Raw genomic sequence first — 21,689 nt, 5'->3', positions numbered from 1 at the left:
TCGAAACTGGCCCCTGTAAAAAAAAGTGTATATTATATTTATGTCTTCAAATCTTCTGATGAATTGAAAATGAGGACCCTGATGTAAACAGGTCTTAGGTGCTTTTCATGGTTTCATCCTCGTAGCAGTTTTTGTATTGACTTCTGCTTTCGTGAATAACATTTTCAATCAATCAATCAATCAACATTTTGTGCCAGGGACCCCCATACCAGATTTGTGAAAATGTGTAAGTTTTTTATTATTAAAAAAGAAAAAAAGATCACAGCGCGTTGTGAGCTTCTGAATCGGCTATTTTCAAACAGCTGATCATGAATATGAAAAATGTATAGTACTCATTTGTGGAGTGGGGCTTCTTTTGGGCTTGTTTTCATTCATAGACCTATTTCTGGCGCAAAATCTGGCAACACTGATCTGATCCCCGCCTCCTTTCTCTCTTTCCTTTGGGGTCGACTCTTATTTTGACAGCGGAGAGCAGCGGGCTCTACTCGCACAATGCTTAGTCATGGTGAGTTACAGCTTTGCTCCGCTCACACAGACAGACAGGCAGGCAGGCATACAGACAGACAGACAGGCATACAGACAGGCATACAGACAGACAGACGGAGAGAGAGAAAGAGAGACAGCCAGCCAGCCCGCGACCGTGGAGGAAAGGGTCTAATAACGAGACTATATGACGTGAGTTTTCTTGTTTTCTCTGTATTTAAGACGCCTCGGTTGATTGATTTTTTTGTATAGATTTCATTACATGCTAATCGCATTAACGCGCGGCGAGTATGTTTACCAACAAGAATATATTTAGATCCCGCTCTGGCAGCGTTTTTTTTTTTTTTACTCGAGGGTCGACTCACTCCAACCATTACGTTACTGTCTATTATGAGCCCGAGACTCGTGTCAAAACATTCTTCATTGATCTTCAGTATTGGTTTCCGATAATAACGCTGATTGCACGGCAATTAGGACTTTTTGATCGAGACACTTTGGCTTGTATTGATAATAATAATATTATCAGTGTGCATACTAGTAGCAGCAGCGCTTCAAGATTATTTTGAACAGCAAAAAGCGGTGACCCAGTTCTAGGGGAAACCCCAGCAAGCCTTTCTTTGTGTGATTGATTGACACTATAGTGTTTTTAGGTAGATAATGATTTCACTGAAATCGTTATTGTTTATCAAGTCTTTTGGGGGCTTTATGTAAGGATCATGGCTGCATGGCTCCACTTCAGTTCTGGGTCACGCTTTGGTACATGCAGTTAAATGTGAAGACATGTCCACGTTGGCGAAAGAGTTCGATATCGAGTCACAGCATGACTGCCATGACAGAAGGTTTTTTTTATCAAAATCTCCATGGAGCGTATTGTTGTTAGAATTTATTGCCCCTCTTAATTCTTAAATCACATACCGTCTCGTAATCTTGCTCCACTCTATTCCCAGGGGTACTATTGAATCGGATTAACGGTTTGTCTGCAGCCTTCAAATGTAAACCATATGTGATCTGTTTAATCATTAGAATTTAGAAGTGCATGAGAGTTTGACTCGTACCGTATTTATACTGTTGTGCAACTCATATATATGGTTTGTTTGGCTTAGACTGTTTATTTGAAAACGCTACGAGAGCTAATTGTAGATATTTATGTCACACGATAAAACCCATAAACAATTATGCTGCTTCTTTTAGTGGGAAATATTAACTGACATTTGGCACGGATAAACTGTCAACTTTAGCCCGGGGATTCTAAGGGCCTGTCTGTCTGCCAGAGACAGGGAGTCATTTACAGTTGTGTCCTGTGTCGTATCCTGCATCTCAAAGTTGAGCAACCTTCTTCTCCTGAAACTATTTTGTTTACTCACTCTCTCAGGCACATTGCAATGTGGCACAATAACACACACAGAGTTGACTTGATGAACAGATATTCTTGGGAATATTCTAGACATCAGTTACCTTTGGTTTCATTTCACTTTCACAACACTGATTTAAGAGCCAATTTGGCCCCTGGCAGTATAGGTCAATTGATATTCTATCAATATTGCGATATGAGAAAGTATACAGTAGATGTTGTCTCTTCCTGGTTTTACCTCTATTTTATACTTTATGAAATTATCTTACATTTCAAAAAATAAAATGGGCAGTCAAACTCACAACACATTGGATTGGGATGCCCTGTGAACCTGTTTATCAGCTACTTTGATTATTTATTTAGTTTTAAATATGCAAAACATGTATATTCATCACAATACAATATTATATCATCACAATATTGATATAGAGGTATTTGGTGTGCGTGCGTGTGTATATATAACCTGGCCTATGGTGCATTTATGTAGTGCCTTTATTCAATGTGATTTACATAGATTGTGCATCACTCACACACGCACGCGCGCGCACGCGCGCACACACACACACACACACACACACACACACACACACACACACACACACACACACACACACACACACACACACACACACACACACACACACACACACACACACACACACACACGCATGTTCATACACCGAAGGCAAGGACACTAAAGCCCAAACCACACCAATGCAACAAGTCACAAATCCTTGCAACGAAACGGTTTTAAGGACATGTCACACCAATCCACTCCTTGCAACTGCGGATAATGGTAACTGGTTGCATGCAACTACTCAAAACCGTTTGGTTGCAAGGAGTTGCAATTTGCATGGGCGAATCATTGGTGTGGTCTGGGGCTGGGCCTATAACTCTGGGGGAGCCCAGGATCGAACTACCGGTACCAACGTTTCAGTTCCTAACCGGCGGCCACTTTGCCCGTGGCCTATGTATGTTCATACTCTTATCGCCCCTTTGTAGGTAATGATTGCTTTATGTGCATAACTTAAGGTTGTTGTGTTATATAACTGAGAACATCTAGCTGCACCACCTTTACTGCTGAGTAACTCTTAACGGTCTCTGGTCAGTGAGCACAATACAGGCTGGTGATGCTGTTCTCTCTTGTCAGTCATTGTCATTGTCAAGAGAATTCATATTCTGAAAATAAGTGCTATATCTGAAAAAGTATCTTTTGGATGTCCAACAGGTCATTGTGTAAATTTGTTTGGTAACTTGTTCACCTCATATTTACACACACTTCTTTTTTTCTTTCTTTCGTTCTCCACATTTTGTGAGAATGCAAGAAAGAAATGTGTCTGGAAGTACTGTTTTCCAAGAACCCAATCCTGAACTCATTGTGTTTTATGTTTTTAGTTGCTCTCTGTAGAATTCTGAATTCGTTTTTCAGAGAACAATTGCAATATAATAGATTCATTTGTGATTGTACATTTTGGTATGGTAGAACAGTTTCCTGCATAATGTTTGCAACCAGTCTAAATAGTTATGCTAGTGCTTCAGACTAGAGCACACCTCTTCCCTCCTTTACGAGAGAAACTGGATTGGTCACAAGACGGGGCAAATAAAACACTCAGTCACGCTGGCCGGCGAAAATCAGGCCTAATTTAAGTCACTCCATCTTCCCCAGTACTGTGCGTCACTCCTCTGCTATCCCGTTCACACTCCCTACATTCCCTTATGTCACATCTCTGGAGACATTCAAGAAGGCTCCTAGTCCTAGGCTTGTCTACAAACAAATTCAATACTCGCGTGTACCCCTGCACAGCCTTGTATACTTAAAGGATTTAAAAGTGGGAAACCTATGCACGCTATGTTTGGCGGACCCAGCACAGGATCCTCGACTAGTGCTTTCATTGCTATGCTCCATAACAAACGGGCCTCGTAGATTGATCCGAGATGGCGGGTCTGTGTAAACAATAGTTTGTCAGGCTTCTCTCTTACATCAAGGACTCCGAGATTGAGACCGATAACACCAATTACTCTCCAAGCAATTCTATCAGATCCTTTTTACAATATGAAAACTCAACCCTTAACAACATTAATTAACCCTGGTGAAATCTTTTCACACTTTTTTTCCCGAAAACTTTCTCAAAATAGCCAAAGCACAAGTTTTAAGTGGTTGTGGCTGTTTTATACTATTAAGAGAAGTGGCTGCTAATCCACATGTGCAGTGCACTTGCACAAAATTCTTTGTCTGTCGAAACATTTGTATAAAAACACTTTAACACTATAAAAACAGACTTGACACGCGAAGAGTCTTATCAGAGGCACGTGATTAAATACTACAAGGATGTGTCATGATGCCCGGGACGGGAACACGCTCACAATGACTAGGATAAAAACTTTGACCCTAACTGTACTTTAGAAGGAAGTACACGCAGGGTGTGAAGTTACAGCAGTGCATGTTCACCATCACATAAGACTGTTGCTTAGTTACTTCAGCTGAGCTGAGTCACTTGCCTCCCATATAACTTATTTGCAGTGTGCAAGATTCCATCAACATTTTAGCACTCTGCAAATGTGTAAATGTATAAACCAGCCAATAACCTAATAAGAAAACATTGATGAAGCTACATTTGTGTCACTACAAATAAACCATAACGGAGCAGAATTCTGTATCTAAACACAAACTCTCTGTCTTTTTTCCCCCACAGCTGCCAGCTGAACCAACAGCTTCCCAGTAAACGCAGTGGTGCAAACGGATTCCTTAGCTGGCCAACCTCTACGAAGGCCCCTCCTGGGTAATCCAGTGAACAACACGCACACCCCCCCGTTCCTGTTAACTTCAAGCAGCACTGATGACATTTTTGGCAGTCTGACCCTCTTCTTTTTCTTACAGTTGACAAGCTTTCCACTGCCTAGTCTTTGCTATCTGTCCCTGGAGCTCTGGCAGAAGTCGAGCCGTACAAGGGGAAGCTTTAATTATTAGCTTCAATTTCGAGGGTGTGTGAATCACCTTTAGCTTTGATTTATCCCTCCTGGGAGTAGAAAATCAATATGCAAGCTTGATCTAACTGTCATTTCTCAGAGGTACCTTAAAATACGTTTTTTTTTGTGTGCGAGTGTGTAATGAGTGTAGTGTAGTTATTGAATTTAGCAATTCCTGCCATGCTGAGGTTGGCTAATCAGCAATTTTGGAAACGCATGGTGTAGATGTTTGAATAGACTCCTGTTTGCGCAGACTGTTCTGGGGAACGGTTGGACAGTGTCGACATCCCCCTCGGCAGTGAGAAAATACTTGTGTTGCCAACACAAACAGTTACACTGAAACGTTGGGCCAATGTTTCCCTTGATTCTTACTGGACCTCGTCTTGCCATAAAACGTTTCTCAGTCCACCCCTGCCTGAATCTGTAAATTATACTAGGAACAAAGTTTACCCGTGGACAGAACCAGAGGAACCCAGAATTTGGATGCTATTGATGCAATAAATCATTTTTTTTAACTGTCGGACTGCACGAATAGCCATGAGCGGCAGATAGCATACAAGTGTCTAGTTGTTCCCTACTCATCACTATGGCTGAAATCACGGATTAAACGCGTAAGAAGGACGCATATCCATGAACTGATCTCACTATTCTCTACAGCAACAAACACAGAACCAAGCCTACTCGGAGGAAAAATACCTCAAACCTTTCACAAAACCCTCACTACTTTGTTGAGGTTCAAATATTCATTCATTTTTACCCACGACCTCCAGTGGCGCGAGGATGGCCCGTAGCACAGCCCCCACTGTTCTTGAATAAAAGGGACGAGGAGGGAGGGGAGAGAGACGCGTCGGGAAATGACCGACTGCATGACAGAATGCAAGGCGTTGGTGACGCCGTCGACGCGCAACGGACACCGCGTCTTCAGCTACACACTGGAGAGCCACACGGCGGCCGCCTTCGCCATCATGAACGAGCTGCGGCTGGAGCGGCAGCTCTGCGACGTGACGCTCCGCGTGCGCTACAACGACCTGGAGGCGGTGGACTTCGTGGCCCACAAGGTGGTGCTGGCGTCGTCGTCGCCCGTCTTCAGGGCCATGTTCACCAACGGCCTGAAGGAGTGCGGCATGGAGGTGGTGCCCATCGAGGGGATTCACCCCAGGGTGAGTGAGAGTGTTTGTGAGACGATTGTTTTCCTGGAGTGCATCGTTTTGAATGGTGTCACTCACGTTTTTCACAGCCCCCTGTAGGTTGGCCTACCAGGGGTCTGTGCTGCCTACTCTAAAAGGCCTGCAGGTTGGGAAATTGGGGTGCCAATCAGTGCATTGGGAGCACCTGGCCAGTATTCCCAGTGTGCTCTATAAATGGCTGGGTGTTGGCCACACTCACCCTCTCTCTGTCTTCCTGACGGCAGCAACACTTTAGTTTAGCCTTTGGTTTGCTCCATTCAACATTATTTTAACAGTATTGCAGTGGCTCCCAAACCTTTCAGGTCGAGAGAGACCCAAAAGAGTCCAAATTAGTGAAAATAGCAATTGCTAAGCTAGTAAACCAGCAGAATCAATGAATTTATCCCCAGTCCATTGAGAGTCCATTACATATAGTTTTGAGAGTGTCAGGCTGCTACTGTAGGGAATTTATTTCATTACAATTAACAGTCATTTGATACAGGCTGTTAATTTCTTTTCGGCGAATGCCTGACTTTTGAAATTACATCACACAATTACAGTCAAGTCTATGGACTTTTAATGTTTGTTTAGGGCAGCGCTTAAACAAACATTGACGACGTGAGGCGTCCATGTGGCCAATATAAATACATCTCGTGACTGATTTCGTTTTATACAATAACACACTGCATTCATTGCATTCATTCAATTCAATAACACAGCTGCATTCACGATAATATTGTTTTATTATAATTCAAAACAAGCGATATTACTTGCCCCGGCCAGTTCACCCGCACAACCCCCAACCTGGCATGATAAAAGGAGATTGAATATCAGAATGACCTCATTATCAAGAGTTTGTGAATGGTACGGCATGTATTTTCCCTGGCTGGCACCCTGGGCGCCTGCCAAGCACATACACATGCACACGCAGCACAAGCGACGGCGGGTTTGCTCAAGAGTGCAGTATTATGACTTTGCAAGAGCCCTACATTCATAAACCACAGTAGACTATTCATAAAACCACAGTAGACTATTACACAGACACGACGGACAAAGATTTTAAATGTTAAGGAAGTGGTGTGTAATATATGTAATGTCACACATGCCGACGCGGTGTCGGAGAGCCATAGTGTACAGCACTGGTTCCCAAAGTGGGGTCCGGAGACCCCTAGGGGTCCTTGAGAGAGTTCCAGGGGGTCCCCAGCTAAATGATAATCGGGAACCAAATGGACCCTTATGGGTCTGTAACTCAGAGAGTGTACAAATGGAACCAAATGGACCCATTTGTAAACTCTCAGAGTTAAATTAACTTTGATTTTACAATATAGCTACAATGGGGTCCCAGAGATAGAAATGCCATTAAAATGTGGGACCGTAGCTTAATTCAGGTCAAACCTGGGGTCATTAAACTGGTTGAGAATCACTGCTAGTGCCGTGGCGTATATTTTCTAATTGGGGTCCGCGGGCTAATGAGTGTCAATTTGGGGGTCCTTTACATGAAAAAGTTTGAGAACCACTGCTGTACAGTATGTTAATTTAAAGAGTGAGTTTGTGATTACAACACAGCTGCTACTGATAACCTTGGCTCTCTCTCTCTCTCTCTCTCTCTACAGACACAACTCAGCTTTAGACAACTAAACCTCTAGCCCAGTGGTTCCCAAACCTTTCAGGTTGTGATCAAAAAGAGAGATTAGACGTTTCCCCCGGGACCTAAAACTAGTGAAAACGGCAGATCTACAAGCACACAATGCGTCGCTTCGCACCTTCGCGAGCTCGTAGATCTGCTATTTGCTGCTAATACTTTTACTTCTACTTCACTACATCTCAGAGACAAATATTGCACTTTTACTCCACTACAATTATTTGAAAACTTTATTTACTGTTATATTTGGATTATTATTATTATAAAACCATTAATTAAACACTTGAGAGTCATATCTACATTTTGGCAATTTGAAAATATCAGATCAACAATCACAATCTGCTATTTTCTAAATTTTTATACATTTGAAAACATGAAATGGCATATATTCTGCATAATGAGTACTTTTACTTTTGGTACTTTGAGTACATTTCGATGCCAATACTTTTGTACTCGAGTACATTCTAATTTCCGGACTTTTACTTATAACGGAGTAGTTCTACAATTGCAGTATTGACACTTTTTACTTAAGTAAAACACTTTTTCCACCCACTGCATTTAGGTCATGGACAGACTGATAGAGTTTGCCTACACGGCGAGCATCTCCGTGGGGGAGAAGTGCGTGATCCACGTGATGAACGGGGCGGTGATGTACCAGATCGACAGCGTGGTGCGGGCGTGCTGTGACTTCCTGGTGACGCAGCTGGATCCCAGCAATGCCATCGGCATCGCCAACTTCGCCGAGCAGATCAGCTGCACGGAGCTCCACCAGAAGGCCCGCGAATACATCTACATGAACTTCAGCCAGGTACGCTATCTATATCCACTGTTTCCTGTTAGACATACTGTACGTCCTACAGTCATGAGTCCGACACCCTACCCAAAACCCTAACCACAGGCACACACGGCACGCCATGGATGATTTTATTTAAAGGGATTGTGACATATAAAAAAAAGTTTTTGTATTATTTTTTTGTTCATGTTTTCTGAGCTCAATTGCACCCAAAAAAACCTGAACTTTTAACATTCAGTAGATTTTTGGTGGTCTGGGGTTTTCTGGCTCAAACTAGTGCTCTCAGATTTTCCTGTGGAGTGTGATGTAAGAGCCAGCAAATCCCATATATTTGCTGGCTTTTGCCTGTTTTCATTGCAGCTCAAAAGGATTCACAGACACAGAGAAAATCCCAGACCACAGAAAATCCACCCGAATGTTCAAAGTTCAGGTTGTTTGGGTGTAATTGAGGTCATAAAACCTAAAAGAGAAAACGAAAAATAAATGAAAATGAATGTCATGAAACCTTTAACCCGCCACGGGTTAGTTTCAACATGTCGGGAGCCACGGGTGATCTTTAACCCGCAGCGCGGCAGGGCATGTCGGGAGCCCAAACAGTGGAACGGGACCCATTTGTGGGTCGCGGACACATTGTTATGGGTCCCCTTAGTTTTTGTTTCCTACACATTTGGTTTTTAATTATTCTTTTCAAAACATAAACAAAAAAAGAAACATTCCTAAAAAGCTAAACTTTTCATTAATTAATAACAAAATACAAAGTTTTTTTTCCCAGTAATGTAAAGTAAGAAATGAAAGAAAAATCCAATAAATTTCATAAATTATACATTATACAAATATTTAAGAAGTAGTGGAAATAGCCAGTCTACGTTGTGAGCTTGTACAGTAGATCTGCTATTTTCACTAGTTTGGGTCCCCGGGCGAATATCTAATTTCTGTTTTGGGTCACGGGCTGAAAGGTTTGGGGACCACTGATCTATACTGTGTTCTTTAAGCAGAGATACCGATGCTATGTCCAGTGGAACTTCCATGATCCTTAACTGCATTTGTGATGTTCAATTAAGTAAGGAAGAATGTTATACAGCCGGCCATTATTGGATAATAAACCCAGAAAGGGTGATGCAGGACCAGCGCTAAGCAGAGGCACTGCTTTGCCATGTCCATTGTCCAATAATGACCACCTCACTGTGACTGTGCATTATGCCGCTTGGCTGCGGCTACTTGTGAACAAAATTAACATTTGCCATGGAATATTGATGATTTGAACATTATTTGAATGATTCACATTAAGCTTCCGCTTCTATAGCAATGTAAAAGGAGTCTGTTATTGAGAACTGTGATCATCTGCCATCAGGAAATAACAGACGGAATAGTTTGACTCGGAGATCAGAAACGAGTATTGAACAATGCTGAGCAATTTAGGCAATATCAAAGGATCAGATCTCATGATCTAATGAAACTTAGTCCGTTGCACTGTGTTGTCTTGTGTATAGTGTAGGAATTGTGCATAATGTTTCAGAGAAACAATGTGTGCACGGGAAATGAAGAGCTGTCCTCTCTGTCTGATGTTAACCCATTTTGGGTGGGAACCCCTTTTGGTGTTAGCATTATGTTATGCTTTAGCTATTGAAAAATAGCAGATCTACAAGCTCATAGCGCGCCACCGAGTGGCGCGCTACGAGCTTGTAGGTCTGCTATTTTTGAAAAAAACGAAGAACGACTGACATAGAAACATAGCTTTTTCAGAAAACTGTCAGGATGTAGAAGACATTTTTAGAATCTGATCTCAGGTCAAAATGGGTTAATTATTGTTACCAAGGCTGCAACGCACACCCGTTCCCTGCGAGGTGCCACCCAAGGAAGTGAACAAGAATAAAAGAGTTGCCACACACGTGTAGCTGCCGATACCAAATAATGTATTGTGGACACAGAGACTTAAAAACGCACAAACGACATTTCAGACAGACTAAACTGCATTCTTCGGGGTGAAGAAGGCAAATTCTTACATTTTAATTTTTTAAATGATTGGCTTAATTTAATTAGTTTGGTTTGCCTTTACTGCCAGAGTTGGGTTGTAATTGACCATTTCCGTACTGTTTTGTTGACCTGCCCTAGTCAGTGTGTCTCCAACAACAGGCTGCTTTCACCCCAATTGAGGACCATTATATAATTTATTTTAGTCACAAGGTTATAGTTTGAACAGGGATAATATGGCTCGTCTAATCTAAAACTGATATGGGTGGTTAACCCAATATATCTTTATTTCGGTGCAAAGTTAGTCGCACATTATAAAGCTTAATTCATCTGCCAGTTCATAACTGGGCCGCCGGCGTCTTTGACTGAACACTTTGAGTCAGATTCATGCCAGGTCACTTGTGTCTGCAGGGGAAATGTGTCGTGAGTAAATACAGTTCCATTGTGGTTTCTGTAGGCCGACTTTTCCGCTTCAAACCTTTGCAAACAATTGCCCTGTGCCTCTGTGTGGTCAGGTCATAGACAAATATGAGCGCAGTGAGTCACAGAGTGAGTAAAATGTGGGTTTACCTGTGCTCCAAGTCTGCATAACTTCAGGGGTTGTCAGGAACTGTGGCAAAGGATAAGAGTGACTGTGTACGTTTTAAATATAGCTTCATTGATTCAATTCAGTTTTATTTGTTCAGCCTTGATCACTTCTCAAAGGGCTTTACAGGCTTTTATTTAATTGAAATAAATGTCTCAAACATTTAGCATTTAGCCTCCCAAACAAATGTATGTTTATAATTGTGAATAGTATCCTATGATACTGGCTGAAAGGAATTGCGGAAAGTATATTAATATTACAACATTTAATTAAACACCAGGGTTAAACCACCAGCTAACTTTCCAGCTTTGTCATCTGTGCTTCTCTGTACTGTATGTGCAATGTTGATACCTGACAAAAGTAGTTCCCTCAAGACATTTTCATGATTCTATTGAGAATCTGTATTAGTGATGGGAGATTAATCACATTGGTATCGGCCGACTTTAGTTGTTTTTAGATTAATCGGCATCGGTTCGATTAATCAATCAGACCGATTAATTAATCTGTCCGATTAATCGGTCTGTCTTTACAGATAAACAAGCCCAAAGTAACAGCTTGAACAGATCTACAAGCTCACAATATTAAATATAAAAGGTATTAAAGTTAAATCTGACTTGCCTAAGCCTGCAGTGTAGATACCCTGTTACATGTATTTTTCAGAATGGACAAGATTATTTAAAAAAAAATCAATACAGAATGAGATCATATCGGTTATCGGCCATAACAGCAATTAATTATATCGGATATCGATATCGGCCAAAATGTCTCATCGGCACATCCCTAATCTGTATGTGTGTATAAAGTTTTCCCTTTCTCCTTCCTTCAGCTGGCAACACAGGAGGAGTTCTTCAACTTGTCCCACTGCCAGCTGGTGACCCTCATCAGCCGCGATGAGCTCAACGTACGCTGCGAGTCCGAGGTCTTCCAGGCATGCGTGGCCTGGGTGCGCTCGGACCGGGAGAACCGGAGGCCTTACGTCCAGGCCTTGCTTCAGGCCGTTCGCTGCCATTCCCTCACCCCCAACTTCCTGCAGGCTCAGCTCCAGTCTCTGGACTGGGACCCCCAATGCAAGGACTACCTGGCGCAGATCTTCCAGGACCTCACCCTCCACAAGCCCACCAAGCTCAACTCCTGCCGAACGCCCAAGGTGCCGCAGCTCATCTACACGGCGGGCGGCTACTTCCGCCAGTCCCTCAGCTACCTGGAGGCCTACAACCCCTGCACGGGAGCCTGGCTGAGGCTGTCCGACCTGCAGGTGCCCCGGAGTGGCCTGGCCGCCTGCGTGATCAGTGGGCTCTTCTATGCAGTCGGCGGAAGGAACAATGCGCCCGACGGTAACATGGACTCCAACACGTTGGACTGCTACAATCCTATGAACAACTGCTGGTTGCCGTGTGCGCCCATGAGCGTGCCAAGGAACCGTATTGGCGTCGGCGTCATCGACGGGATGATCTATGCCGTGGGAGGGTCGCACGGGTGTATTCATCACAATAGCGTGGAGCGGTAAGTGAATTGCTATTTGAGGGGTGCGCTAGCCCCGCCAACATCCGGCTTTTGGAAATGACGTCATATGGCAGCCGAATCTATGGACTTTCCATGAAAAAAAAAGTGTGAAGTGAGGGACACTCTTATCATCATACATCATTTAATTCTGGCCAATCACAATTTGCATCCTCACTTTAGTCTTCAATGTTTGTGTTTACACACTTTTGTCTTCAAACAACACCCCACGTGACGTCATGTGGCAGCCAAGTCTATGGACTTTCTAATGTTTGTTTAGAGCACTTTAAACAAACAGAGTACGATGTTTGTTAAAAGTGAGGCGCCCCTCATTTCACACGATTAGATTTTTGTGTGCTGCACACTGGGTTCTGTTAAGCCGAAACTCGTACCTACTGTAAGTAGGAACGAACCGAATGCCTTGAGCATGCGTTCGTTCGTGTACTTACCCTGTGACCGTACATTTAAATGGTTTCGCCTTTATTTATTTTATATTTAATAGAGGGACATACAGTAGACAGGAAATGGGGAGAGAGGGTGACAATGACATGCAGTAAAGGCCGTCGGGATCGGGAGTCGAACCCGCGGCACACTGCCAGACTTGGACTACCAGCCAGGGTGCCTGAACCGCTGAGCCACGGCCCAGGACTCCCCTGTGACACTTATTTATAAGTGTCTACAGTCTGTGCGTGTGCACTGTGCAGCACTGTGCACCACATGGGCTGATCTGTCATTTGCATATTTACTCTACATTAAGTACCAGTATGTTTCAGGCCTAGACCTAGATTGCTGAAAAGCACTTTAGTGGCGTTGATTTTTTTAATTCATTTATTAAGATAATAATAATAATAACTGGAATTTATGTAGTGCTTTTCTGAGTGCTCAAAGACACTTCATAGATACTTTTGGCTGTTTTAAAAAAAAATATTCTTATTCACGTAGTTAAGGGAGTCGAATTTGACAGGAAAGCAAGTAAAATGTAGAATAGTTTTCATGCAACACGCCCAGTCATTTCCATGATTGGCATTCTTAATGGCTGAGGCACCACGGTGCCTTGGCCTACACTACACAGTGTATTTTGTGGATATTAAAGGAGTAATGAGACTGGGTAGCTTAATTCTTGTTGTTTTTATTGTAGTTTTTTCTTTTTTCTTTTTAGTATTGGTTCACTGAGTGCTGAACTGCCCCAGGACATGACATACCCAATGAACATTGTAGATTCAGTGTTCTGTGCTGTACACTGTGTACACTTCAGCATTTTAGTCACCGCATTGTAATTTCCTTTTCCTTTCAAGGAAAACATTCATTTAATATATACTTATTTATGTCTGCAAATATATTTGCTGTAAATAAATGGAGCCGAATTACTAGAAAGGAAAAGGCAGAGTCACAAATAACTCTCGGCTCCAACAGTCTACAAACAACAATGAGCAAATTACAGAAAGCGTTATTTATTTATTTCGCTTTTAACGCCGGCTTCTCCCCAATTCTCCGCCCATACCCTATTGTCCTGAATATTTTTTTCCAATGTAAATATCCTAAAAAAACAGGGTCGTATTATAGTCAGGGACTAGAAGACTATTTGACATTCAATGTTCTTTTTCCACAAATGAGTCTTGAAAAAATGGGGGTCGTCTTATAATCGGAGTCGTCGTATATTCGGCACAATACGGTATTTGAGTTAACTGCTGTTGTATGATCCTACTGGCTCACCTGCCAGTGAGTATCCCCAAGTGACTGGGAGGACGTAGAGCCTCTGCCCAACATTCCCTAGTGCTGACAAGTGCTGCCACAGCCCTTAGGAGGACAAATATCACCCCTCTCCCTGGCCTACGTCCCCCAGACATGGGGCTTTCGTAACCTGGGAGGCATACCATTTTCGGGTTTACAATCCAGTCGGGCGTGGATGGTAACTCTTTTTTTTTATTTACCGGTATGTTTTTCCTCTCAGTTTTGTTTATTCAGGATTTCAAGGAATACATTAAATAAAATAATGACATATGTGACACCCATACAGGACATAACAAAAGAAAATAATGTGCCTAATCTGCCTATATATGCAATATAATCACTGTTTTTACAAGAGAAAAGGTACTCACAAACAATATGTAGATTAGTGTGCTAGTATCAAATATAGTATAGTCCTACCCCAGCAAGGAGGTGACACTGACAGTTATAAACCGGATACCCAGAATCAAGGTATAAAACAAAAACAAGATAAACACACAGATAGACAAAACGACACACAACGTGGCTTGGTCACCCCTCAAAGCAGGACATATAATGATTAATGAACATAACAATGCACCCACACATAGTTCCTCATAGTAAATATACTAAAACAACCCAGCTGCGTTGGAGATCACATCTTAATATGCTCAAGTTCAGACTTAAACTCAATCAATCTGGAACAGCATGGAACTAAGTTGTTTACCAGTGCGAGGAAGGGACCTCAGGTTACTTTCCCCAAACTTGGATACCGCCTCTCAAGTTGTATCTACTTTTTCCCCCTCATTTTAAGTGGAAGGTAACATCTCCTCATGTCATGTTGTAGTCAGGTTTGTAGTCATCAGGCCGGAACAACCAAACCGGAATCGGTATTACCCAAAATGTTTGTGAGACTTCTCACACAATGTGGTGATTTGATTTTACACATGGGGAGGGGAGGCAACAGGCTCACGGATATACTTTTATAAGTTCACAGCGACGGGCGGTAATGGCTTGTCCTAGAGAGCCTACCCATAAGGGTACATTTTTACACTTTCAGAGTTATATTTTTAGTTGCGAAGTGAAGGTACAGTAGGAGAGAGAATAGCCCGGCGCACACTGCCACTTGCTTGAGGAAGGTCTCACGACTGAAACAACGGCTTGGAAATTAAGGAACGGGGTGTGCGGAAGTCTCCTTCTTTAGTGTGAAGTGGAAAACAATTGTGAATCCTGTTTAAAGATGGGAGTTTTTAAAAGTTTTGAATTTCCATTGCTCCACCTCAGGTATGACCCAGACAGAGACCAGTGGAATCTGGTAGCCGCGATGCTGACGCGCCGCATCGGCGTGGGGGTGGCCGTCATCTCTCGGCTCCTCTACGCTGTGGGGGGGTTCGACGGGACCCACCGCCTGAGCTCGTCTGAGTGCTACAACCCTGAGAAGGACGAGTGGAAGAGCATGGCTGCCATGAACACGGTCCGCTCTGGTGCAGGTGAGGAACCATCAGAAATGCAGTAGGGGTGCAACAGTTAAACTAATCAAACCCATTGATTTTAATAAGATAATTGATTTATTTTTTTCCCCTATTGTACACAAATCTACAAAAAAAGAATAAAGCCATCTACAAGATCACAATGTGTTGAACACGTTCTGAGCTTGTAAATCGGCTATTTTCTGGATTTCTTTTGCGACAAAAGAAATATGAGAAAAATAAAGGGAAGCTCCGCACACTCAGATCTGCGCACAATCAATGTATTAAGCTTTCGGTCTACTGACCTTCTTCAGGCATCAGTAGACCGAAAGCTTAATAAATACATTGATTGTGTGCAGATCTGAGTGTGCGGAGCTTCACTTTATTTTCCTCATGCTCCCTTTGTGGCTCCAGCACCTCACTTAAGTTTTTTTCAGCGGATGAGCGGTGGTACTTTTTACATTTTTGCGACAAAAGAAATACAAAGTATAAAATGGGGCTTAAAGTAGTTAATCAGACTAATTGATTTAAATAATTTAAAAAAATTTGCTTTTTTATTAATCTAAAAAAAGTAATCAACAGCACAATCGCTAAGAAAATAATATTTGCAGCCCTAATCAGAAATTATCTCAAAAGCCTCAATTACCCACAAAAGGCTTTGAACGTTAACATATTTTGCTATTGTACAACGTACGCTCATGGGTTGCGAAATTTATGCCAGTCATGATTGGCCGTGTCAAGTAAAGGTTTGTGGCTTCCATTTATCGATTTATTATTTTTTTTCTGGAGAAAACAAAAAAGGTACGATTGTAACTCTGAACGGGAGATGCACTAAGTCATTATCACGCATAGAGAACATGGAAAACGCTTTAAGTGACCCATTCATCCACTTTACTTTTCCATTCATCTCTTTTACTGTCGGGATGAAGAAAAAAAGTGTTTTATTAATTTAATCATCCATAGATTTATCTTTCCTAGTAGACACTTTAACAGCCATAGAAGTGACAAACCTCTCGTGAAATGAAATAAAGTGCCCCTCGTCTTTTTAAATATTAACATCGCTGATAGGCTAACATAGCTGTAGTCTTAAGTCTATTCACTGTTTATAAGATGAGAATTAACGGTCGAGTAAAGTGAACCTTGACCACTCCTCTGCATCTAGTGGTGTAAAGGTTTACTTATAAGTACTGTACTTAAGTACTGGTACAATTTTGAGGTACTTAAAAAAAGTACTGGTACAATTGTGAGGTACTTGAGTAAAAGCACTAAAGAATTTGCATCAAAATGTACTTCAGTACCCAAAGTAGAAAGTACTCATTATGCAGAAGGTCCCGTTTCTCAAATTTTCAAATTTATCAAATGTCTAAGAACCTTTTGAAAATAGCAGATCTGGGTGCATGCATGTCTAGGCTTTTACTTGTAAAACACCCACCAGTTCATCATTAAGTATACCTGGCTGGTTTCCATCTTAGCACAACCCACCTGAACTGAAGCCGCGGCCACTACTGATTTTAGTGTGTATTTCGATGGGGCCTTTTGACTCAAAGGCTTTCAGCTTTCAGGAAGAAACTACAAAAAGGGAAGACACATATTATAACCACCCCCGGGGTTATGTTGACTGTCCTAGAAATACAAAACAGAAAAGGTACAAAACTATGGCACCCTCATCTTTAAGTAAAAACAGTACTTTGTCCACCCATTCCTCTGCATCTAGGAGTGTGTGCGCTGGGGAATCGCATCTATGTGATGGGAGGCTATGACGGAACCAACCAGCTGAACACAGTGGAGCGCTATGATGTGGAGACCGATACCTGGAGCTTTGCTGCCTCCATGAGGCACAGACGCAGTGCTCTGGGAGTCACCACGCACCATGGCCGGATCTACGTGCTGGGTGCGTATCTGGGGAATTATGTGTCATGCTTTCCTAACTGCAAATAGCATGTTTATTCCTTACATACCTTAGACCTTCATTAAAATAGAAACTGACCACCCGCCCTTGGCACACACTGTAAGACAGCAACACCCAAACCAACTGTTTGCTCATGTGAATGATCTAACATAGTGTACTCTTATTTACACAGTGCACAACTCTATGAGTTTGACAGCACCTCAAAACTGCCTATTCTCTGTGGTGTCCAGCGATGCTTGAAATAATTCAAATATGTTAACCCAATCTGCCCCACCTGTTAAACAGAAACGCAGTGTAGTTGCCAGAGATAGGGGGACAATTGAAAGAATAAATAACCATGGGCGCATCCATGTGCACATTGCGTGCACGTCAGAAAAACGTTTTATTTTAAATCTAAAAGGATTCTCCAGATCTTTAGTAAACACAAAATAAAAGTTCAGATGAGTCACCAATTTCATTCAATCAGGAGAGAGTACCCACATTTTATAGCGTTCCAGTTTGTTTGTTTCATTTCTTCACTTCCATTTCACTTGTTTGTCCTGTATGACGTTCCTCTACTGATCAGATGAAATCGGTATTCCGAGCCAAAGAGATGGGGAGACCCATTGCTGAACAAACTCTTTAATGATTATGATCAGAATATGCAGCTATTTAACAACAACAACAAAAAGAATCACTACACTACAGCATCTTTAATTAATTGACACATTCTGTATTCACGCATTATACAAAAAAAATAAATCCAATGCATGGAAAACAAACACAGTATTCTCATCCCCAATGAGAAAGTAAATAAACCCACAGTAATATAAAATACCTGTTGTGCATAGCATACTGTAGTTAAACCGTAACAAACGCCACCAAAGATATACCATAAGGACACCGGTTACACAACTAAACGTCTGTTCCGTGTAAACAGGGGGCTACGATGGCAACAATTTCCTGGATAGCGTGGAATGTTATGATTCAGAGGCGGACACGTGGTCGGAGGTGACTCGCATGACATCGGGGCGAAGCGGAGTAGGTGTGGCTGTCACCATGGAACCGTGCCAGAAGGATCCGTCTGAGAAGTCTGAGAGGGAGTGTGGCAGCGGTGCGTCATCGCCAGGGTATCACTCGGCCAGCTCCGGTTTCAACTCTCACCAAGTCCAACGACACAACGGACCTTTCAGTAAGGACACCTGAGACTGCCCCGCACTCTGAGCACTCTCTGCAGTCTTCCGTGAGAAAATGGCTCCTCCCAGGAGGCCATCCGTGTCGTGTAGAAACACCCGTGTGGGCTGCCTGCCTCCTATCTTTTTTCCCCCAACAAGTCAGTTGATTTGAGTTGGGGGGGCTTAAGATAACAACTAAGAGCTATCTATTTTTTTAAATTAAAATTCTGGACTTTGATTCATTTGTAGTTTGTGAATTGTTTTCCATAATGTTAGACGGGACTTTGATCAAAATCGTCTGCGCGTTTAGTGTCTTGCATTTTCCTGATCGGACCAACAACATCTCTGCTTTTGACCAATGGGAGAGAAGGGCTGAATTCTAGAAATTGCTATTTATTGGACTAGACGTGGGCTGCTCATGGAATAGCCGTGGGCTTTTTTTTCTATTCAGTTTGTGCAGGAAAAAACAAATCCAACAGGGCTGAAAACAAATTTGAAAATACATTCTGTTTAAGTAAGGAAATGGGATACAGCAAAAACTAGCATTTGTCAGTTTAAGGGAGTGAAGTGCAAAGTGCCATTATCATACCTGTGAGCTTGATTATAATCATCATCAATATATTCACTGAAGGTGCTTGATGTGGAATAGAACTAACCTGTGGCACAGCGATTTCATGTTTATTCATAAGCCAAGAGGCCCAGGCATCCACAAGATGAAGCTTAACACTTTACCTAAGCCAATGATGTCCCCAGACATCATGTAAGGGTTTGTATTGATTAAGATTGATCTCGCTCTTCACCACCGTATCAATGGCTCTCGGTTGCTAGGCGATCGATAAAACAGAAAAATGAACCAGGAAGTGAAAAGGTCGGCCTCTATCCTCCTCAATGTAAACAGATTTTTTAAAATGCATTTAAAATCTATGTTTGGGGTGAATTTAAATAAGCTTCCGGGGCACGTTACACAGCTGTTGTGTACTTCCGGTTCACGGCCCGGGACCATTTGGCCTTCAAAAAAAAAGAGCATACACTGAACAGACCGTGGCAGTGGCGAAGAATTCATTCATTTATATATGGCAGTCAATGCGTTTAAAAGCGTAATTGTATGCCTTCTCCCATAGAGTCACTTGCAGTGTAATTAGATCTGACACTTTTGGGTATGTTTAGCAAACGTCGTGCCGAGCATGCCGCCTCCTGTAAGTCCCATCGGGGGCCATTTTATATTTGTATGAAGTGCCAAGAGAGTGCAGGGACAGGTTTTAAGTGTGGTTTGTGGAAGGGAATACTGTAGCATTTAGACTAAGTGTATTCAAGACGATGTGTTGCTGAATGTGTTTAAAAAAAGTTAAAACGGAAACAAAACACTACTTATTGAATAATTGAAACATCCCCTTTAAGTTTTCACTTGACATTGATTGGGTTTTCTGCGCCAAACTTCACAAACAGAGGTGATTTGCACGTGTTCATGTGTTAGTATTCAGATATTGGAATAAATAAAAAATAAATCTGCTTAAAGAAATGTATTTGTAACAGCGATTTAAGCTACAACGTTTTTTAAGTGAAATTTTGTACATTGATATTCTAAGAAGTCTTGTACAGAATTTAAAAGCTCAGTTTTTTATTTATTTGTTCTGGTCCTTTTTTTCTTTTACACCTAAAACTGACACAGTTTATACTGAAACCGACTGGTGTTGTGTCTCTTGCTAACTAGCATGTGTTGTAACTACTAGGAATGCTTGTTGAATGCTAATTTTGAACGTTTGTAAAAATTTGCCTCATTTTGAAAGGGACATTTTCCTGTCGGTCAATAGATGCAACGAAATCCTAGGATATTTAAGGTCTGCTTTGTACATTTTTCAGCAAACAATACTCTGTACAAAACACATTGTAAAATAAAGAATATATGTTTATTTTATCACGGGTGTAATGTGATTCAGCCAAACATGCAGTTTTTTTTAACTTGTTTTAAATATGTAAAAAAGAAATACAAGGTCTGTGAGCACAATTCTGTAAAATACCTCCTTATTTTTCCCTCTAGATGGCGCCAGTGATCAAAGTTTCTAAAGCACAAGTTCCAGTCGAGGTCGAAATTCCATAAACCAGAATGAGAATCGTGTAGTGTTACTGTCTTTGATGCGTTTGTCATGTAAAACGGTGGTCACTTTGGTGAGGTCCTTTGTAAAAACGCACAGCCAGCCATTCTGAGAAGCATGTTAATAATATAATGGGCCACGACTATGAAACATCTCAGTTCCTCTCCGAATCTGACAACTAGATGTGATATGTGATGGTGGTAATCTGAAAGAACATTATGTAGGTCAGATTTACACTATGTTGACACAATCCCAAATGATACGTGGCCCTCGAGAACTAACCCACCAGAAATAATAATTGACATACCTCAGATTTATTTAGGCTCACTAGGTCTAGCCTATTGTAGTAGGCCTACCCAAAGACAAAGTTGTTTTACATGGGGGGGACCTTTACAGCAGTGGTTCCCAAACTTTTGCATGTCAAGGAAGGACCCCCAAATTGACACTAATTAGCCCGCGGACCCCATTTGAAAAGATATGCCAAGGACCCCCATGAGAGAAGGCTCTAGCAGTGATTCTCAACCAAGGACCCTCAGGTTGACATGCAAGTCTGCGGACCCCCATAATGGCATTTTTATCTCGGATCCCCAATTTATATTGTAAAATCAATGTTAATTTAACTCTGAGAATGTACAAATGTCCATTTGGTTCCATTTGTACACTCTCAGAGTACAGACCCATAGCCTAAGGGTCCATTTGGTTCCTAACTGTCATTTAGCTGGGGACCCCGTGGAACTCCCTCAAGGACCCCTGGGGGTCCCCGGACCCCACTTTGGGAACCACTGCTTTACATGTATAAAATAAGTTGGACTATCTTAAGTAGCAGACTAAACTTCTGCCCTTGTTGCCACTCTCCGGCGGATTTGGTCAGTGACTAAAAAAGTCGTGTGATGTGAAT

At 42.0% G+C, this 21,689-nt stretch overlaps 1 protein-coding gene across 1 annotated transcript; it reads left to right on the top strand.

Moving 5' to 3' along the window:
* Positions 1-485: 485 nt before the first annotated feature.
* On the top strand, positions 486-20,613 carry keap1b (kelch-like ECH-associated protein 1b). The gene is made up of 7 exons (XM_079499055.1): positions 486-675; positions 4,528-5,961; positions 8,172-8,417; positions 11,786-12,462; positions 15,451-15,656; positions 17,350-17,526; positions 18,464-20,613. The coding sequence occupies exons 2-7, from the start codon at positions 5,656-5,658 to the stop codon at positions 18,727-18,729; spliced, it is 1,878 nt and encodes a 625-aa protein (XP_079355181.1). The 5' UTR covers positions 486-675; positions 4,528-5,655; the 3' UTR covers positions 18,730-20,613.
* Positions 20,614-21,689: the final 1,076 nt, after the last annotated feature.

This window comes from Electrona antarctica (assembly GCF_951216825.1).
Source record: "Electrona antarctica genome assembly, chromosome: 4".
Lineage (NCBI taxonomy): Eukaryota > Metazoa > Chordata > Actinopteri > Myctophiformes > Myctophidae > Electrona > Electrona antarctica.
The sequence above is the reverse complement of the archived record's forward strand: the minus strand, read 5'-3'. Positions and strand labels throughout refer to the sequence as shown.

Bases quoted from the DNA above. Each gene is read 5' to 3' on its own strand.
- keap1b (XM_079499055.1), top strand. From the start codon at position 5,656: ATGACCGACTGCATGACAGAATGCAAGGCGTTGGTGACGCCGTCGACG. The intron at 5,962-8,171 runs GTGAGTGAGAGT...CACTGCATTTAG, and splicing joins TCGAGGGGATTCACCCCAGG to GTCATGGACAGACTGATAGA. The intron at 15,657-17,349 runs GTGAGGAACCAT...CTCTGCATCTAG, and splicing joins CACGGTCCGCTCTGGTGCAG to GAGTGTGTGCGCTGGGGAAT.